Here is an 18,264-nt window from a genome sequence, read left to right as displayed (position 1 = left end):
CCACGCCATTATAATAGAAATATCACCAGTAAACTAGTTGTCTTCTTCTTTCATATGGCATTGTGAAAAGCAACAGCTTTTATTTGTTCTTAATGTTGTAATTACTGGCGAAACGTCATACTCGGAACGTAAATGTTGTGGCTTTGATCTCCAACACACCGGTGTGCTGTACTCGGTGTTGTGTAATAGTTGATGACGTTTTGTCACCCTGGGATATATAAGCTCGGACCGGTGACGTGAAGGGGGTCGTCGCGAAGGGCCAGGAACGGAGAGAGTTAGGAAGTCGGGATCCAGGGTAGGGTGGCTACTTCACCCGGCCAACCGAGTTGGATGACCCCTCGGTCGGTGCTGAGGGAAGAGCAAGAATAGCCTGGGGGGAGCTAGGGACATCCCAGTATCCTTTCCCCTGGGGAGATATTAAGGTTGTCAACTGTTAGGTGTAAGCCTTGAATAAGTTACCGGCATTATTAGCCCTTAATAAACCTTGGCATCCGCCCTTACTCGAGAACTGTGTCAGCGTCGTCTGTTGCACCTCAGCACTAGTAACGAATTGGCATGTTTTATTTACGTGACAACCCTAATTGGCTGTCTCGGGTGATGGCGGGTTTAACGACACATTTATGCGATCTAACACAAAAAAACCTGTATTATGGAGTCCCTGTAAAGGTCTCAGTTTTACCTTGAATAACCATATCATTAGCTCTAAGGAATCCACACTACCATAGACTACATGCAATGCCTCAACTTTCAGTGTCGTAAAACAGAAAAGTAGCTAAACATTTACAATTCTAAGCTTGTAAAAACCATTACAGTGTAATCTTGAATGAATGAATGCATCGTGCCGTTAGTAAGAATTCACCCGTTGCAAACGGTATTCTCACAAATATGCAAAACCATACATTTAGTGCAAAAGGAACCGGAAAAATTGTATTTCTTGTATTCATACGTTGGAAAATTGTGATGACAACTTCCAAATTATCGCTCGTCTATATGCGAAAAGAAACATTGTTTGCACCAATCTATTGCTGTTGTAAAATGTACAATGAAGAGCAGGCAAAACTTCATAACCGTGAGGTAATTCGAGCGACCTCATGGGTAGTTGTGTAACAGTACAGGAGCTTTAAAAACAAACCAACATTGTCTACATGTGATCACACCAAGACCAACAGTCATTGAACCACGTTTTTAATTTGTATTCACTGTAACAAAGTAGCGGGAGAAGTGGTTTGTGTACTGCACTATGAACCTGGTGAGTGCTATCTCAGCCTTGTGCAGTGTGAAATATGGTCAACCAACCCCACGGCCAGACACGGGAAGCCATCACTCAGTTGCGTCTTTACAAAGGGCTGTAAAAATTACAAAGTAAAACATTGTTCGATGATATTGATCGATTATCACCCCAAACCAAACACCAAAAGAAGGCGAACAGGGAATTAAATTGTGCTCAGGAAGTGAAATTTCAGAAGAGCTCTATATTTTCCACATCAAAGTTGATCAGTTTTGTGATTACAGGAATTATTATTTGGAAAGTTCTAAAATTCAGTTTTGTGATATTAAGGCAATGCATACTAACTAAAAAATATATATTTTAACTACATATTTATAGAAAACTACTCACTTTAGTTATTTTGTGGTTTTAAAATGCCACCAAACAGTATACAGTAGCTTACATTTTTATCATAAACACTTGTCACAAAATAACTTATCATTTTGAGCTCACAGCCACTTTGAACGTAACATCTGGAAGTATAATATTCAAAGGAAGCCTCCTTTTTCATAAGCCGAGTATGTAAACAATGGCAAGGCAGTCTCAGGTCTACTGCTACTTACATATAAACACAGTGCCAAGTCAGTGAAGACGCGTGCATATCATTTTATGCAGGTCGAACAAAAAAATACCTGTTCATTGGTTTAGAAATCGACATTCAATGCTGATCAGTGATACCGATCCATCCCTGCAATATGGATTTGACTTTTTTGGCCATTCCCTATTATAACCACCACTCCCATCTGCCACAAAGGGTTTCCTGCTGCTCCATTACTCTGCCTAGCTTTGCCAGGCCCCATTCCTAAACAACTATAGTTTCGTTGACCTATTATTAATTTGAAAGTTAGCCTCATGTACACTAATAGTGGTCGTGGTAGTCGTATAATATATCTGAATGTTGCAGTGAAGTCCAAAAAAATAGATTTTCATCAACATGCAACGGAGGAAAAAGGGTCAAATGTCCACTCAACAAAGTACACAAATCAGGCGTGCACATTTAGACAACTCGGCAAGCAATTATATTACCAGCAAAGTTGCCCCCCTTATCTCATCCATGCGACATGTAACAAAAAATATATACCATAAAAAAAGTGTTTGTTTTACAATCCACACCGTCAGGCATAATGTATGGCTGTAGGGTTTTAAAACTTGCTTTTGCTCTACCTGATTTGTAGTTTTTTTGCATTTGTAACTTAGAAAAATTAACAATCTGCAATGACATGCATGTTTGGGTGAATTTGAATAACCTGGCACAGTTCAGTTCAAAAGTGTGTGCCTGTGAAATAAACCACACAATGCACTACTCCTGCAGAAGAATTTACTGGAGTTGCCAATTACATGCACTTTTGACAAATATTTGACAGGTTTGTGGAGAGACCCTGATATCTCAAAGGTGCAATGAAGTAATGTTAGCATTTTTCAAACTAAATTCAACAGCAACTCACAGAGTGCATTGACTCACAGGAAAAAGTGACAAGTTCTTATGATAAATTGTTAAAGGGGAATGTAAAAAGTCTTGCTCTTTAAAATTAAAGCATTTTTGTAAATGGCAGTCATATAAATTATTTTCTTTTCCAACATTTCCTATACATTTCAAGAAATCTCATTCCAAAAGTTTCATATTTGCAAATTAATTCTGGAACCCCATAAATACTTGCATATTTAAAAGCAGCAGAATAATTAAGTCAGTGCGAGTATTTTATTTTACAACATTAATGTTTGCCTGAGATCAAACTACTCACTGCGCTTCACAAGCAAGCTCAGTAGTGAACCCATTACCTCAAATATCACTTGCACAGAGGTGTTTTAAAATTACTAAACGTTTATAACGATTGAACTATAATTTTAAATAGTTGTATAACTATGGCTGGTAAAATATATATTTTAAAATATTCACTCATATAACCAACTAAAAACAAGGCATATTGCATATTTCTTTAAAAAAATTGCTTGCACAGAAGAGTTTGCAGCACGTGTGTGAATGCCTGTGTAGGCGTCAACTTGAATGCTTGTTATATAAGTATGCAAATATAGTAATGATGACCCTCCTGAAAAAACAGCCTTGAGACTGTGCGAAGCTTTTGTGGGTAAACAAGAGTAAATTAAATAAAACAATAATGCTGGCATATCGACGCACGTGTGGTCACACGGATCACAGTTTACATCGACATCGTGTTGCTCTTGTATATGGCAGCGTCAACACCCCTGCAGTTGCTCAGTTGGTCGTGTCTACATGGACGAAGAGAGAGGATGGAGCCAGGCTGGTGCCGTCGTGAGATAGCAGAGGGACTTGCCTGTAGCCTGCAACAACACGAGATGATAAACAGCAACACAGAACGAATTGACCGGTCCATATCACTGCACAGAGAATCAGGCAATTGGCTATCTTCAGCAGGGCGGGGTGGCTTCACATCAAGCGTGACAGCAAAGATGTCGGCAATGCTGGAAATGTTTTTGAACCTCGTTTGCAAACACCAGAAGGTTATTCCTGTTCTTCCTCTTTGCTTGAGATAATGAAGCAAGAAACAATGCAGAGCAGATACAATTCAAGGGCTTGTCAAAAGGGACCAGGTTGTGCAAATTCCGGGTTTGCATCACTCACGAGATGTTTAGCCATCCCTGTGAGCCTGTTATGCTCACTATAAAATGAGCGATGTCTGCCAAATTACCAAAATATTTTAAATACTGAACCAAATAATATAATTACTGTCAGTAAGGAAAAACAACTCTATAAAATATATAACACAAATCCACAATACCATCGATAATAATCAAGGCCAAACCATATGTGAGGACAACACCCAGACACCAATTTTTTTTTTACAACATGCAAATGTGTCTCGACAGCTCCACCAAACACACGTTCACTATGTTAGACCTTGAGTGTGATCCACGTATTCACCAATGTTAATTTTCATACAGCTTGCAGGAAAAACACCACAATGTCTCCATTACCAACAAAGGAGAAATTTGCCAAGACAATGTACTTTGCCCAAGATGTGAATCTGAATCTGACCCTCTGTTTTAACGTTCCACGCGAGGTAGAAGATTCATTCACTATTTTACTTATTGTGCTTGTTTACCCGGCAAAGCCTCACGACTCTTTTTCAGGAAGATCCTGCTATTTTTTTTACAACAGGGGGCGACGATTGCTATGCATTTTCCAATTAAGTAACTTAATTTGAATGATGACGCTGGCACAGAGTGGTCCAATTTTGTTGAAATGACATCAGCGGATCTTTAACATTCAATGTGGAGCAGACATGCACGTTTCATGGTAAATACACCCGTAGAATTAACCAGGGCAGCCTGTCTAATTTCAACTGCGCAACCTCTGAAACGAGCGGTGAACAGGTTACCGCTGATCCACATCACCCCACCCCAAGATGTGGCATTTCCCCCCCTCCTGGTCCAACCCACCCACACCCCCCGAGGCACACCTGTTTTCATGCTACTCATGGGCAGCGTGTACTGGCCCAAAAAGTCATTGCGCGACGCCTTGTCGTAGTCCTCCACAACGAAGCGCACGAGGGCCAGCTCAGGCACTGTCACGCGGAACGTGAGCGTTTTGTCCCAGCGCGGGTTAAACCCTGAATGGAGAAACAGAGAGTGACAATGACTTTTCCGTTTAAACCTCTCTCAAAACAACCTCCCTCCCAGAAGCAAATGAAGAAGTCCTCTGGGGTGGCGCTGTAAGAAAAGGGATGTAGAAAAGTCATGAAGAACTTTTTATGTTTTCCACCTCGTCATGGCTCTGATGACTATGCAGTCAGCAAATCTTAGATGGTTAATATTCTCTCTATTTATATTCATGCCTTTGTTTCTCCAATTAAGTTTTCACAAAACATGACGGTCAATGTGGGGAAACCGTCATCCAGCAGTAGGTAGATAATGAGTCACTCAGTTCCATTAAACACACTCCCATTACATCTGCTTTATTAGAACTACAACTCCCAGCGATATGTATATATCTCGATGAAGCACAGTATTCCATCATTCACACACACGGACCGTTGTTGTCGATGTGGTAGGTGTGCTGGTGGTTGTTGTCCTGTGGAACGCCATAAACCTCCACCCTCACCAGTGGATCCATAATCGAGCCCTTATTGCTGGCCTCCAATTTAGGCAGCTGCTGCCCACTGATGACCTTGAAGCGGGAATTAAATGAGCAGAGTTACATCGCATTGTTGTTCACTGTGATAACTTCACTCGTGGTTGTATTTGATGTATACCCCTGTCTGTGTACATATGAGTGCAATAATCAACAGAAATGCATTTTATGTTCAGCAACTTAATTTTACCAAGAGCTGTATTTTAAAACTTTTTTTACAGGAAATGTATAACATTTAATGTTCATTTATATTTGTGCAGTTTTCGATTTCTTCTACAATGTGGTTGAACTGTCTTGAGCTGTTTTTGCTCAAATTTCTGTTTCCTTCATTGTTGTACTTTGTGTTTACTTCTATTGATTTTGTTATTTGGTGAAACAGGTCACACTTGCAACTGAGACCCATCTTTGTCTCTTGAGTTCTCACCGTGTTAAGCAAATTAATCTTGAACCTTGAAACACCCTGTAACTACAGAGAACACGTGTTCCGTGACTGGTGCCCGCACCTTGATGGAGAGGTTTATGGGGTTGAGGCCGGCTCCAAGCTCTGGGTGCTCCGGATCAAAGAGAGACTCGCGGTTGCGTGTGACGCTTGGCTTCAAAATGTAGCCACATCCACCGTTCTGCCGGAACTTTCCATCGTTAAGGTCCATCTCCCGGCCTGCTGTCTGAAAATTCAGTGCCACTGGGGTTGGGGGGTGTGGGAGGGGGGCAGGGTGGAGAGGGCAACACCAAAATGAAATTAGCCTTCACGTACATTTCCACCAACTTGGGCCAGTTAATCTTCACTCTGAAACCACAATCTAACCCCTGGGGGTGGCAGTGCAATATGGTGGTTTTGCAATACCATGAAACAACACTGGCAGAGAGGACTGGTCGACTGGTTGAGCGATTGGGTTAAAGCGATGGGCAATCCTGTAGAACCGCGGTGGGAGGCTGTGTACCAATCTGGCAGCCGGTGTTCCATGCCTCCTGGGGGTTGTAGTTGGAGGAGTCGGTTCGCCGGCCGCCCGGGTAGACGCGGCTCAGCTGGAAGGAGTTGTAACGCACAAACTCGTTACCTGCACGCACACACCGTCCGCATTCCCCACAGCACACAACAGAGACGCGCTCGCCCCCCAGCCACGTGTGCACCACAGTACTCTCACTTATGGACACGTGAAGCACTAATGAACAAGGCTCTCATGTAAAGCACTAATGAACAAGGCTGTCACGTAAAGCACTAATGAACAAGGCTCTCACTATTCTCGGTGGACAATTTGCGGGCCTTGGCCTCTCCGAAGGATGATATGTCGTAGCAGCAGCCCTTCTCACGCGAAATCTCGAAGCCGCGGAAGTGCACGCTTTTGCAGTAGACGACGCAGTCTGACAGATCCTTCGACAGGGTCAGCTTCCCTTTCTGAAATGCAGCAGGGTCGAGACGCGCCGTTAATGGAAAGCATAAGAAGCCAGCGAGCAAAAAACATTATTATTAAAATTGGTCATTTATGCCGTTTGGGATTCTTGGTGCAGTGTGGGGTCCTTGCCACAGGCATGATCTTCTTGACCGTCTCATCCTCTATCTCAGCAGCCTCATCTTCATCTGAAACCTCTCCCTGATTGGCATGAACACTCTCCTCCAGCTGGCCGAGCTTTTTACCCTTCACCAAAATCCGGCCTTTTAGTTCCTGCATGCACGCACACGTGCACACGCATCGCACAAGTGTCGCACACACGCCATGCACACGCACCATACATTGCAAAAACACCAAATAAACTCCTTCATCGTCCCTCGGTGGTTTGTATTTATAAGGAGCTTGCGCCCTGAATGAAGATGCACATCTTCTGATAACCCCATTCACAATTATAAAAGTGAATGCAAATCATCTTAATTATAAACACAAATAACAAACACATAGTGTTTGCCATCAAAAATGCATAGTCTGGCATAACACTGGGCAATTCGCGACAGATAAGGCTGACAGAATGTGTACAAGTTTATCTGTACACCTTTTCCTCATGTAACATGGTTGTTTTTGCTCCAATTTATATTGTCTTCATTGCTGTACTTTAATTTGTTTTGCTTTGGAATGTTGGTGATCCAGGTCGCCCTTGAAAATGGTTACCATCCTTCGTATGGCCTATGAAGACCAACTATTAGAGATTCAGTTGCAGGTGATTTACCTATTCAATTGCTTTGTCAAAAAGTTGTTGAATTTCACATACATCCACCACATTCTCAATTATATTCTGAGTTTGGGAAACGGCTGAGCTGCTGGCACCAACTGAAGCACCTCCGATTAGCACGGTTGGCTCCGTACGATGCGAAAAAAGTTCAATATACATACAATAGGACAGACCATGGGGCAATCGGGTCAGCATTGGCTGTTTTTGTCTCTGGACCTTGCATCGTGGCGCCACGACCTTGGGGCCAGGATAATGTATCGTGGTCAAGATTGGAAACTGGGCTGCAAGATCACATTACAGTACACCATCCTGTTGAGACACAGCGAAATGTCGTGGTGGCAGTGGCAACACGCGGGGTGTCTCACCTCGGGGGACGGCAGCACCGTGGGTACCTTTCCTCCAAGTGGCACCGTCAACAGCTTGTTGCCAAAGATATTGCGCATGTACTGAGCCATCACCGTCTGCTGTGGAATGGTGCAGTGGTTCTCGATCGACAGAATTAACGGAAACTCCGATGTCTGCCAACACAAATGCAAACACAGCAACGTTTCGCCAGTTTCAGTGGCATCCCATGCCAAGGCACAGGACATTATATCTAGAGGCACCGTAGAGGCCCTACCAGACTGACAGCTTGATCTCAGTCGTACTGTGTTCAAACCACCATGCTGCAGGTCAAAAAACATTTCTCTTTCTGCTTCTTGCCTAACACTGCTAGGCTTTGGCATTCCCTCCCAGCGTCTCTTTATCCCCGACGTTTCAAAGCCTTGCTCAATTCAAGAAGCATCTTCACTCTTTACAAATTACATCTCTTTGATGGTGCTGTTTGTTGCTGGTCACTTGATGCTTTGGGCATTTGGGCCCTATGCTCAGCAACTGTGTTTCAAAAAATATACAGGTGTATCATTTAATTTTTTTATAACTTATTTGTGACTGATGTATAGACAGTTGACTGATACATTTAACATAACGATGAGCACCTCCAATTAGCAGGTTGGCTATGTACGGTGCAAAATAAGTTAAACATCCATGCATAAAGAGACAAGGTCTTACAAAGATACTCTGACGGAGGAGTCGAACCTTCTGCAGCTCTGCTTTACAGGAACTGAAGCTGCTATGTTTAAGAGCTTTGAGCTGCATACCATATTGGTGACAGCTGCAAGCATGAGGAGAGGCGGCAGTACCTGGAATGCGTACTGATTGATGACCTCGATGACATCGCGGAAGAGGATTTTGGAAGTGAAGGTGTAGCCGTGGTAGACAATGGGCTCCCCGTTTGGGCCGTCCCAACAATCGAGCTCCACGCAGCGGCACCCGCGCTTCAGAGCCCTGAGCACGGGGAGGGACCGACCGCTCAGCAATGATTTGACACCTCCCTAGACAACGGGACTTAAAGGGATCAAACTCGTTTAGACATCATCATAGTCCCCTCCCCACTTCTTCTCCTATCCACCTGTCCCCCCTTTTCTCATGTTAGTTATATTTGCCTCTACCTTTTTCCCCTCTCCATGTAAACTTTCATGCCCTCGCTAGTGGTCCCCACGTGGATGGGGCAGTGAGCCCAATTATCCCCCTGTACTAAGCCCCGCCGCGCCGAACTCGGGCTGTTGTTCGCATAATTTTTGTTCCCCCCTCCGTTCTGTGATCGGCGCTTTGTACCGGGCTCGCATTGAGTCACAATAAAAACAAAACAAACAAAAAAATAAAAATAAGTCATCATAGTCCCATGGTACTGATTGTAATTGCATAATATACATTTCATTACAATAATACATATATACATGTAACAACAACATTCGCCAAACACCAAGACGGATCGTAGGCAGGCCAGCCTGATTATTTCCAGCTGGCAGAGGTGTTTCTGTGAAGAAGTCCACGTTTTACAAATATATATACACACACATACAAGAAAAGACAAACACAAAGATCCTCCAAGTAGCCTGACAGACTGTTGGGTGGCCAGTGTCATGTCTCGACTGCCTTTGTCTCCTTAGTGGTGATGTTTACACATTGCACCAGGTACTAATTTGAGTCTGAGTCGACCTAGGGAAGGTCCAGGACTGGTTAAGATAATCATCACTGGTGTTGGCCATGAGCAGGAATCAAACTCGGGTTACCGGGTGCAAAGTGCAGGGCTCTAACCATTGCGCCACAAACACACACACTAACACTCACACACTGATGCATACTTAAGCACCTGGCATAGGCCTCAGTGCTGCTGGGTCCGCGGAGCTGGTCTTCCATCAGGTAGGTGTTGTGCGAGGATGAGATGAAGTAGTGGCTGAGTGGGTGGGTCATGTCCTGGAACACGTGTCCGTGGCTTGGGTTGAAAATGCTGCCGTCCGCGGACATGAGGTACATGGTGAAGCCATCCAGAGTCATGCTCTGCTGCTCTTTAGCTGCGCGCCCAGAGGACACCGCATCGTCTATCAGTGTTATTCATAACAACAAAAACAACTTACATCTATAATTCACCCACAGCGTAATAAACGCCTCGGAGCAGAAACACAAGGAAGGAAAACGGGAGGGACCGAGTGAGGGAAGCAAAGAAAACAGGCGATTAAGGGGATCCAAACACATGGACAGGGATTGACGAGAAAGATTTAGAGCAGAGACCTGATAGCAGAGAAAGAGGAGGGGACCAGGCCTCGTTGTTTGAAGAGGAAGTTCCATAGGGCGGGTGGCATAGTGGCTAAATGAGCAGCCACAAATGGTGGAGTAGCGGACCCTGGGAGTAAGGAGGCACCCAGAGTCCGTAGAGTTGAGGGAGACGGCTGGGATGTAGACATGCTGCACCCATGGTGGGCGAGTGGACTACCATGATTTCAACAAGCACTGCTTGATCTGCTGATGTCAATCATTATAAAATCTTGTTGTCCAGGACAACCTCAATGTATCTGAGCATATTCTTTGGGATTCTGCTTTGGAAGTGTCCATACAATATTTGATGACCAAGTGAGACAACCTCATTGCTGATAAGAACGTTTCAGAGATGAGAAAAATTTCCTCCTAATATCTATGGAATATATTGAAACAATCCACCACTATTAAACATGATAATCACGAATAAGTGTATTTATTGTGAGGTACAGTGCACCTCAACGATTGCAATTATCCACATACTCTATGGAATGCACGTGCTTTCCTATCATCCATGTGCTACGCTCTTCCCATTAACCAAGCCATAATGTAGATAAGAGAAAGTGACCCGGGAAAGTCAGCACGTGTTATTAATTGTGCTTATCTGCAGTGGAGAATACCCGTGCAGAACTCCCAGGGCTCGGAATACGTCATCAACAATTTCTTATGTGTTGTTGTTGTTGTTGGGGACGCTTCCTACTTGTCAGTCTTGTGGCGATGATGATGATGATAGTGGTCATGCGTTTGGTGGTCATTATTTTTTTTATAGTTTTGATTATTTATCCAAAAATCTCAACTAGTCTCAAGAGGGTCCTGCTAGGCTCTTCAAAGTAGGGGGCAATGTTGCTACTACAGTATGTGTAATAACAATTATGTAAATTGCAGGTATTTTTTTCAGAACTGGGATGGGGTTTTTTTTGCTATGAGAGACAATCAGAGAACCCTGTGTAAACCCCATCCAGAGCAGGGGGAGAACATACCAACTCCATGCAGAAAGGTGCCCGAGCTAGGAATCGAACCCAGGTGCTTCTTGATGTGAGGCAAAAGTGTTACCCACTGCGCCACCCTGCCACCCATAATGCCATAATCACCTACTGGGCGGACACCTACCCATGGCCGAGGGCTCGTACATGTCCAGGATCGCAGCTGCATGGCCCTCGCTTGCTCCGGCCTCCATGTCCTCGTGCTGCTGCTCCGATAGGAAGCGGCGGAAAAGCTCCAGGCTCAGGAGGTTTTCACCCGACGTCAGCTGCGAGAAGAGTGAGGTCACCTCCTCCCGGCGTGTCAGCTGCTTGTAGAGCTGCACAAACTCATCTTCCTCCAGCACACCAGACTTAGACGTGTCGCAGTGCTGTGGGAAATGCAGGCGATAATGACAAACACTCACAAAGCTTGCGGTGGTGGTGGTGATATCGCCTAGCAGTAGCACATTCGCTGATTATTGCAGAGGTTCACAATTCGAATTCAGCAGTCGCCATAATCATCATTACTCCGGGTGTAATAACCGTAATAAAAATGTGCCATCTCCTTCACAGTGAATGTTAAAGATCCCCTGGTAGGCCATTGTGTGCTGGCGTTAGGGTCTACATTTTCCTTTTTAGATGATTATCCAAAAGTTACTCAACTGAGATTACACACGCCAGGATTGTTGCATCACAAGACTGTCAGAGATGTGATAGCTTTGCGTGGTATTCATCTACCAGTGGTTAGATCATGGCTGACGATTAATAGTCTTAATTATCAGTTGGACATCAAAACATTACCATTAATAACTGGAGTCATAATGACCATACACATTTCCATAAGTGTGGACCTATATGCGGCATAACAGGCTGGATTGGATTAAAGTCATCAATGATTGCTTTAATAAACCTTGAATATTAAATGTGCAAAATAAACACACAGCTCACTGTATTGGAAGTGAGTACTCATCACATTGTACTTAAGCCAAACAAATCAAAATCATGCTGCTACTGCTACACAGAAGAGCAGGTCGACATTGGTTACCAAGACCTACCTGCCCTGTTCGCTATTTGGTGATGCTGCATTGGCAGTGGTGCACAAGCCACAATAAAACAAATCTCAACAATCAAACTGTGTGTGGCCTTCAAAGAAAAACAAATAATTTGCGACAAAATAATGTATTTTGGGCAATGGCCCTTCAGAGCACATACAATGATGTATGTGTGTGCTTTATGAGGAAGGACCATTGCCTCAAACGTTGCCTATTATACATTTTTATTTATTTAAATACCAATGTTAATGATGAATGTGTTGAGTTGTTTCACTACTAGCTGCTCTAGAGCAGCGTTAACCGCGAACACCATCACTACCGCTACCACCACAACACCATCACCACCACTACCACCACAACACCATCAACTACCACTACAACCACAACACCATCAGTACCACAATACCATCACTACCAATATCAAGACACCATCACTACCACCGTTACTACCACCACCAACACCGTCACTACCACTGCCATGCCTACTATCATCATCACTAACAACACCAACTCCATCAATACCACTAAAACACCATCACTACCACCAATTTAATAATTTCACAGAATTTAAATATATCCAGGTTACATTTTACTTCAGCTATTATCCTTCGCGTTTTCATAAATCTCCCCGCGAAGATGCGTCGTGGACATCCTGTCGTTTGGTTTGGCCATCTGCATCGAAATAAATCCTGTTAAGACAGTCGTTTCCTTCTCCCCACTCTATCCCGGCAGCTTGTGCCACCGGACAGAGTTCCCGAACACCGTCTTGCAGAAGGAAAGAGGAAAAAAATGTTTGGCGAGATTCTGTGCCAATCAGGGCAGGGCTTGGCTATTGTTGAACGCATCTATGCTGTGCTGTTACTCTTGACAACTATCGGAGAATAATAACATTCTCGACATCGAGTCAGCCTCCGAGGCCTATAACACAACCCTGAAAACGATTGTGGAGAACCCAATCTATAGGCCTTTTAAAATAAATATACACGTATGTACGCACAAATGTAAATCTCAGTAGCTATGATTCAAAATGCTCCTCGTTGCTTCGGCAAGGTCGTGCGGTGACTTGTCTGAGAAAACTGCATGCGTTTTTCACCCCCTGAGGGTATGTCAATGAGAGGCAACGCCCTGCACCTCCGCCACAGTCAACATCGTTCAACGCTTCAGTAAATCTAACACCACAATGGACAACTAACACAGCTTCAACCTGTGTACAAATGCTTAGAGGTACAGTGCCACTGAGTGTATGATGGATGTATATATGGATGAATACACGAAGTGGTACATAATTTAGAGTTACTGCAGTACAGGGACACATTCCATCACCATCATCAATCAGTCATGATCAATCCACTTCTGTATGAAGGCCTGCTCAAGCCGTTGTCATCTGTCCTGTGATGTAATATTCCACCTAGCACCCTACACACAACCCTATTTCATCACTCAGTCAGTCAACCAAATTGCAGATAACGTGATTAATTTACGAACATGCGGAGTGTGGTTTATGCACAAACAGCACTCACTCCGTTAAGCCACCTCCACGAATTACATTGGAAACAAAACATTCCCCTCTCTCGGTAAAGTCACGTAGAAGGTAAATAATAAAATCATATTAATATAAAACAATACAAATTCTCACGACGTTTCGACTGCAACACAAGCAATCATCAGGTGGATTTCACACCAGGTGGATTTCACACCTGATGATGATTGCTTGTGTTGCAGTCGAAACGTCGTGAGAATTTTTATTGTTTTATATTAATATTATTTTATTATTTCCCTTCTACATGACTTTACCAAAAGAACCAAGAATATGAATCCCTGCAGTCACGAAAGCTTTAATTCAAGATTCCCCTCTCTGTTAAGTGCTCAACAATTTAAAACATGACAGCGCTCAAAAGGGGATGTGGATGGAAACGAAACGTGTGCAAACGTTCGTACCTGAAAGAGACCCTTCACATATTTGTCGTCCACGGCGGTGTTCATGAGCTTCAGCAGGCTCTTCACCTCCGAGAGGGTCATCTTACCATCCTTGTTTTTGTCGGCCTTCTGCACCCAGTCATAGATCCACGTTAATGTGCGTCAAGGATTTCTTTTCGCAACACAGGTGAGGGGGACGCAAGCAAGTACAGTCTCTTCTCCAATAACGCGCATTGTCATAACACGAATTAGATATAACGCGATGAATGTATTAGGGAACACATTTTTTATAAAGTGTATGCGAATTGGATATAAGGCGATTGAGTGAGCAGAACTACATCGCGTGAGTAGGAATAAGAGGTTGTATGGCTGCCTAGGTGTAGCATCACACAAGGCGGGATGCTGCTGGATGATTCTAGATGCTAACCACGCGCCTCAATCTTTGTTAAGCCTGCATGTGAATCTCACGTGTTATCGCGGACTGTGCTTTAGCCTATAGTCTAAATTATTTATTCTAACGCGATCGTCTATAACGCAGTGTTCTTCAGGACCGCAACTACCGCATTATATGAGAACAGACTGTACTGACTGTAGTTGTCAATATATCAAGAACTTAAAATTACAAGTGTAATTTCACTCAATGTGGACATGGGGTTATGTAGCTGTGGAAAATCTCTGAAGAACAGTGACTGGCGAACTCTGGGCAGTGTCCCATTGTAATATGCTGTATCTGTGCAAAATCTGCACTATTTTAAAACGTTTTAAATACATCAATCGTTACAACTTAAAAGGCAAATGGTAGCTATTTTTTCCCAATGTTCCCTCACTGTGGCAACTCCTTCAAACTGGAAGGTTATTGATCAGATGCGTTTGCTCACTAAAACTATGTTTCAACTCCCGTTCATTTGATGTATTTGTAACCATTGTTAAAAAGGTTCTTATCTGTATGCAAACACATAGCGAGTATAGGTGTCAGAGAGTTCACGCTGACTTTTGCCCTTTTACCTGACCCTCTCTACCCTTGCCCCTCTCAATATCATCTCGCTCCTGCTCCTGTCAATTCCTCAAGGCCCAGGTGGTCCCGACTACCACCAGCAGAAGAAGGATATTGGTCGAGCTTCCCGCGATGGTTCTGGCTCTTGTGCTGAGCCATCAGCTTGCGGAGGCCTCGCACCCAGAGCTGGGCTTCCTGTTTCGAGGAAGCCACCAGGTCCAAGTTCTCCTTCCGTCCATGGAAAGCCACCGAGAAGCAGTGCTCCTGGGGGAATTCATGCTGCACGAAGCGCAGTGCCTCCGATTGGTGGCCCTCCAGGACCATCTCCATCTCCTGAACGAAGTCTGCACCAGGAAGAATTCGATTTTTATGGCAAGATGTGTTTTATTCGATCTAAATTATGATTGTCATTCCTTTCCAGGTGCTGGACAGCATTATAATTTCCCATGGAATTTCAAAATCACCTGTATTTATAATTCCCCGACATATATCCTGAGCTTATAGATAGTTTCACTGACATCCATGCTTACACGTAAATGTGTATTTGTGATTGGGAAATATACACAAACACCTGCAATATTTAGCCACTATGAGTCATACATAACACTGTTAACACTGTTCACTTTCGTATGTGGCACATTTTCATTTGATTTCTTTAAATATTTTAACCTGGATAATCCCTTGAGATGAATCATCTCGTTTGCATGGGTCTTCAGGGTGTCAAGTTACACATGCATGGGATATGCGGAGTGACACAGCATGAGGTTTAACTCATCACGACCACTGTATTAATATAGCGCACATAATCTGTACCAACCGTACCTCTTGCTCATTGTATCTGGTGACATTGTTAAAGGGTACATTGTTTTTAGTCATTATGCCAGCGTGCCTCTCAAATAATCCACAGGCTGTATACGTATTTGTCTGTAGGTGAAGCTGCCTTGTACTCACACGCGGTTTTGGACTGGCCAAATTTTTTGGAGTCGCAAACCAACGAGCTGAGGTCGTCCTGCAGCTGCAAGCTGCGCTTCTTGTTCCATCCGTTGGCCTTCACCTTGCGCATTGTTCTGCCCTGCACCATGGCCTGCAGATCTTCATCGAAATTCATTCCTGCACAACCAAGACCCACGAGTGTGAATGCCCCATACTTCATGCGTGCAGTGATAAACAAATGCAACCAGACCTTGATTCCGGACAGAACCTGCCTGCCTCTCTCAAAGAAAGACGAGTACCAATTTTCGCAATTAAGAAACATCTGCACCGATCTATGCTATAATCATGGCTGATATTGGGAAGAAATTACTGGGGGAACTCGTAAATACTCCCACCACGGTGTTCTGACCTATTTCCACCCGTGGGTATAATACAGTACTCGTAAACTATCCACGGAGCATGTAAATTGCTTACAGCTGTTATGCCCAAATCCATCCTGAATGGCTCTTATACAAAATAACCACTTGTTTAAAATAACAATTCTGGTGTGAACACACAAGGAATATAGGCTATCAACACCTGTCAACACATACGAGTTACATTAGAAGTAGTTGTTGCGGCAATTGTGGGATCAACAATGTATCAATGAATCTGCATACACTGCGAGTGCGGTGCAGTTGTATTTAGTAATTTTAGTTCTACTGTATTATTGTAAATAAAATATTTTGTATGTATGTAGAACTTCTTTCGCACCATATTTAACCAACCGTGCTAATCAGAGGTGCAGGGGAAGGACAACGAACTAACCACAAAAAGCAGCTCTTAAGAAATTAGTTTTCAATCTGGATTTAAAAGTCCACAGCTTCAGTGACTTCTTTGCATCGAAAGAGCGTTCCAGACGGCCACAGAAGGGACGTCTCATTTGCAAGGGTGTCAATTGAGTTTGGGGTAACGTTCGTGCCACAATGCCAACAGGCGGATCTCAATAAGCAATGGAAGCTGATGTCTTTGGGTCATGCTGCTGACATGATGTTGATATTATTGCATTTGTTTACCCAGTAGAGACTCACTCAAAGAGTCTCGGATTCCAAGCTTGGCAGGAGGGTTCCTGCCAAGTAACATTTTATCAGTAGGGGGCGACGATTGCTATGCGCTTCCAAATTAAGTACTTTGCCAGTGCGTACTGTACGATGTATTCTAGATTTGAAGCTTTCGTGACTGCAATGATTCATATTCTCAGGTTTTTTCGGTAAAGTCACGTAGGTAAAAACATTAAAATTAATGAAAGTAAAATAAAACAAAACAAAAATAAAATTCACGACGTTTCGGAGGCAACACAAGTCTCCGTCATCAGGTGGGACCGTCACAGCCGAATTAGCTGCATCATTACTGTACGATGTAATTTTCTCAAATGTTGACAAATTATAACGACGGTGGCGGTGATGATGGAGGAACGCACAGGGGTGGTCTAAGTCGTATTCGATTTGATTGACGTCCGGAGGAAATGATCCGTCTCGAGGTGGTGAATACATTGGACGCCAATTCCGTCGTGTCGGTGAATCCGATGACTGAGCGAGCCTCGCACGACGCACACGGAGGCGGGTGACGATGAAGACCACGACGACAACACCACCACCACCACCACTACACCATCACCACAACACCACCACTACACCACACACAACACCACCACACCACGCCACCACCACCCCACCACAACACCACCACCACTACACCACACACAACACCACCACCACACCACCACCACGCCACCACCACCCCACCACCACACCACCACCACTACACCACACACAACACCACCACCACCACACCACCACTCAACCACACACAACACCACCACCACACCACCCCCACACCACCACACCACGCCACCACCACCCCACCACAACACCACCACACCACTACACCACACACAACACCACCACTACACCACACACAACACCACACCACCACCATACCACCACCACCACCACACGTCTCTGGCTTCGAGGGGGGCCCCCCTATCGGAGCGGTGTCTCCCCGCCAGCCCCGACGTGTGGAAGAAGCGAGACCCCCCCCCCCCCCCGTGGGACCGAATCAGATTTATTTCACTGAAACTAGAGTCACGAAAGCTTCGAATCAAGTTTGAAACTAAGTGTACACAGTTACGTCCCTAATCGTGACAATACCCCGCCACGCACCCACACATAAGCACATTTACAATGAAT

At 44.2% G+C, this 18,264-nt stretch overlaps 1 protein-coding gene across 2 annotated transcripts in view; it reads right to left on the bottom strand.

Annotated features, from left to right (window-relative positions):
- Positions 1–1,169: 1,169 nt before the first annotated feature.
- The window catches only part of LOC144718513 (1-phosphatidylinositol 4,5-bisphosphate phosphodiesterase delta-4-like), a 35,765-nt gene continuing 18,670 nt past the window's right edge, over positions 1,170–18,264 (bottom strand). For both annotated transcript variants that reach the window (XM_078593921.1, XM_078593920.1), the window contains exons 2-15: positions 16,055–16,213; positions 15,219–15,447; positions 14,131–14,260; positions 11,289–11,529; positions 9,736–9,937; positions 8,723–8,867; positions 7,907–8,059; positions 6,902–7,042; positions 6,618–6,774; positions 6,320–6,436; positions 5,882–6,060; positions 5,279–5,414; positions 4,708–4,857; positions 1,170–3,568 (exon numbers count right to left, since the gene is read on the bottom strand). In XM_078593921.1, coding sequence (XP_078450047.1) covers positions 3,483–3,568; positions 4,708–4,857; positions 5,279–5,414; positions 5,882–6,060; positions 6,320–6,436; positions 6,618–6,774; positions 6,902–7,042; positions 7,907–8,059; positions 8,723–8,867; positions 9,736–9,937; positions 11,289–11,529; positions 14,131–14,260; positions 15,219–15,447; positions 16,055–16,211 — 2,223 coding nt within the window. In that variant the 5' untranslated portion in view covers positions 16,212–16,213 and the 3' untranslated portion in view covers positions 1,170–3,482. The remainder of the gene's footprint in view (positions 3,569–4,707; positions 4,858–5,278; positions 5,415–5,881; positions 6,061–6,319; positions 6,437–6,617; positions 6,775–6,901; positions 7,043–7,906; positions 8,060–8,722; positions 8,868–9,735; positions 9,938–11,288; positions 11,530–14,130; positions 14,261–15,218; positions 15,448–16,054; positions 16,214–18,264) is intronic.

This window comes from Lampetra planeri, chromosome 1 (genome assembly GCF_965212315.1).
Source record: "Lampetra planeri chromosome 1, kcLamPlan1.2.h2, whole genome shotgun sequence".
Lineage (NCBI taxonomy): Eukaryota > Metazoa > Chordata > Hyperoartia > Petromyzontiformes > Petromyzontidae > Lampetra > Lampetra planeri.
This window is presented reverse-complemented; position numbering and strand designations above follow the sequence as displayed.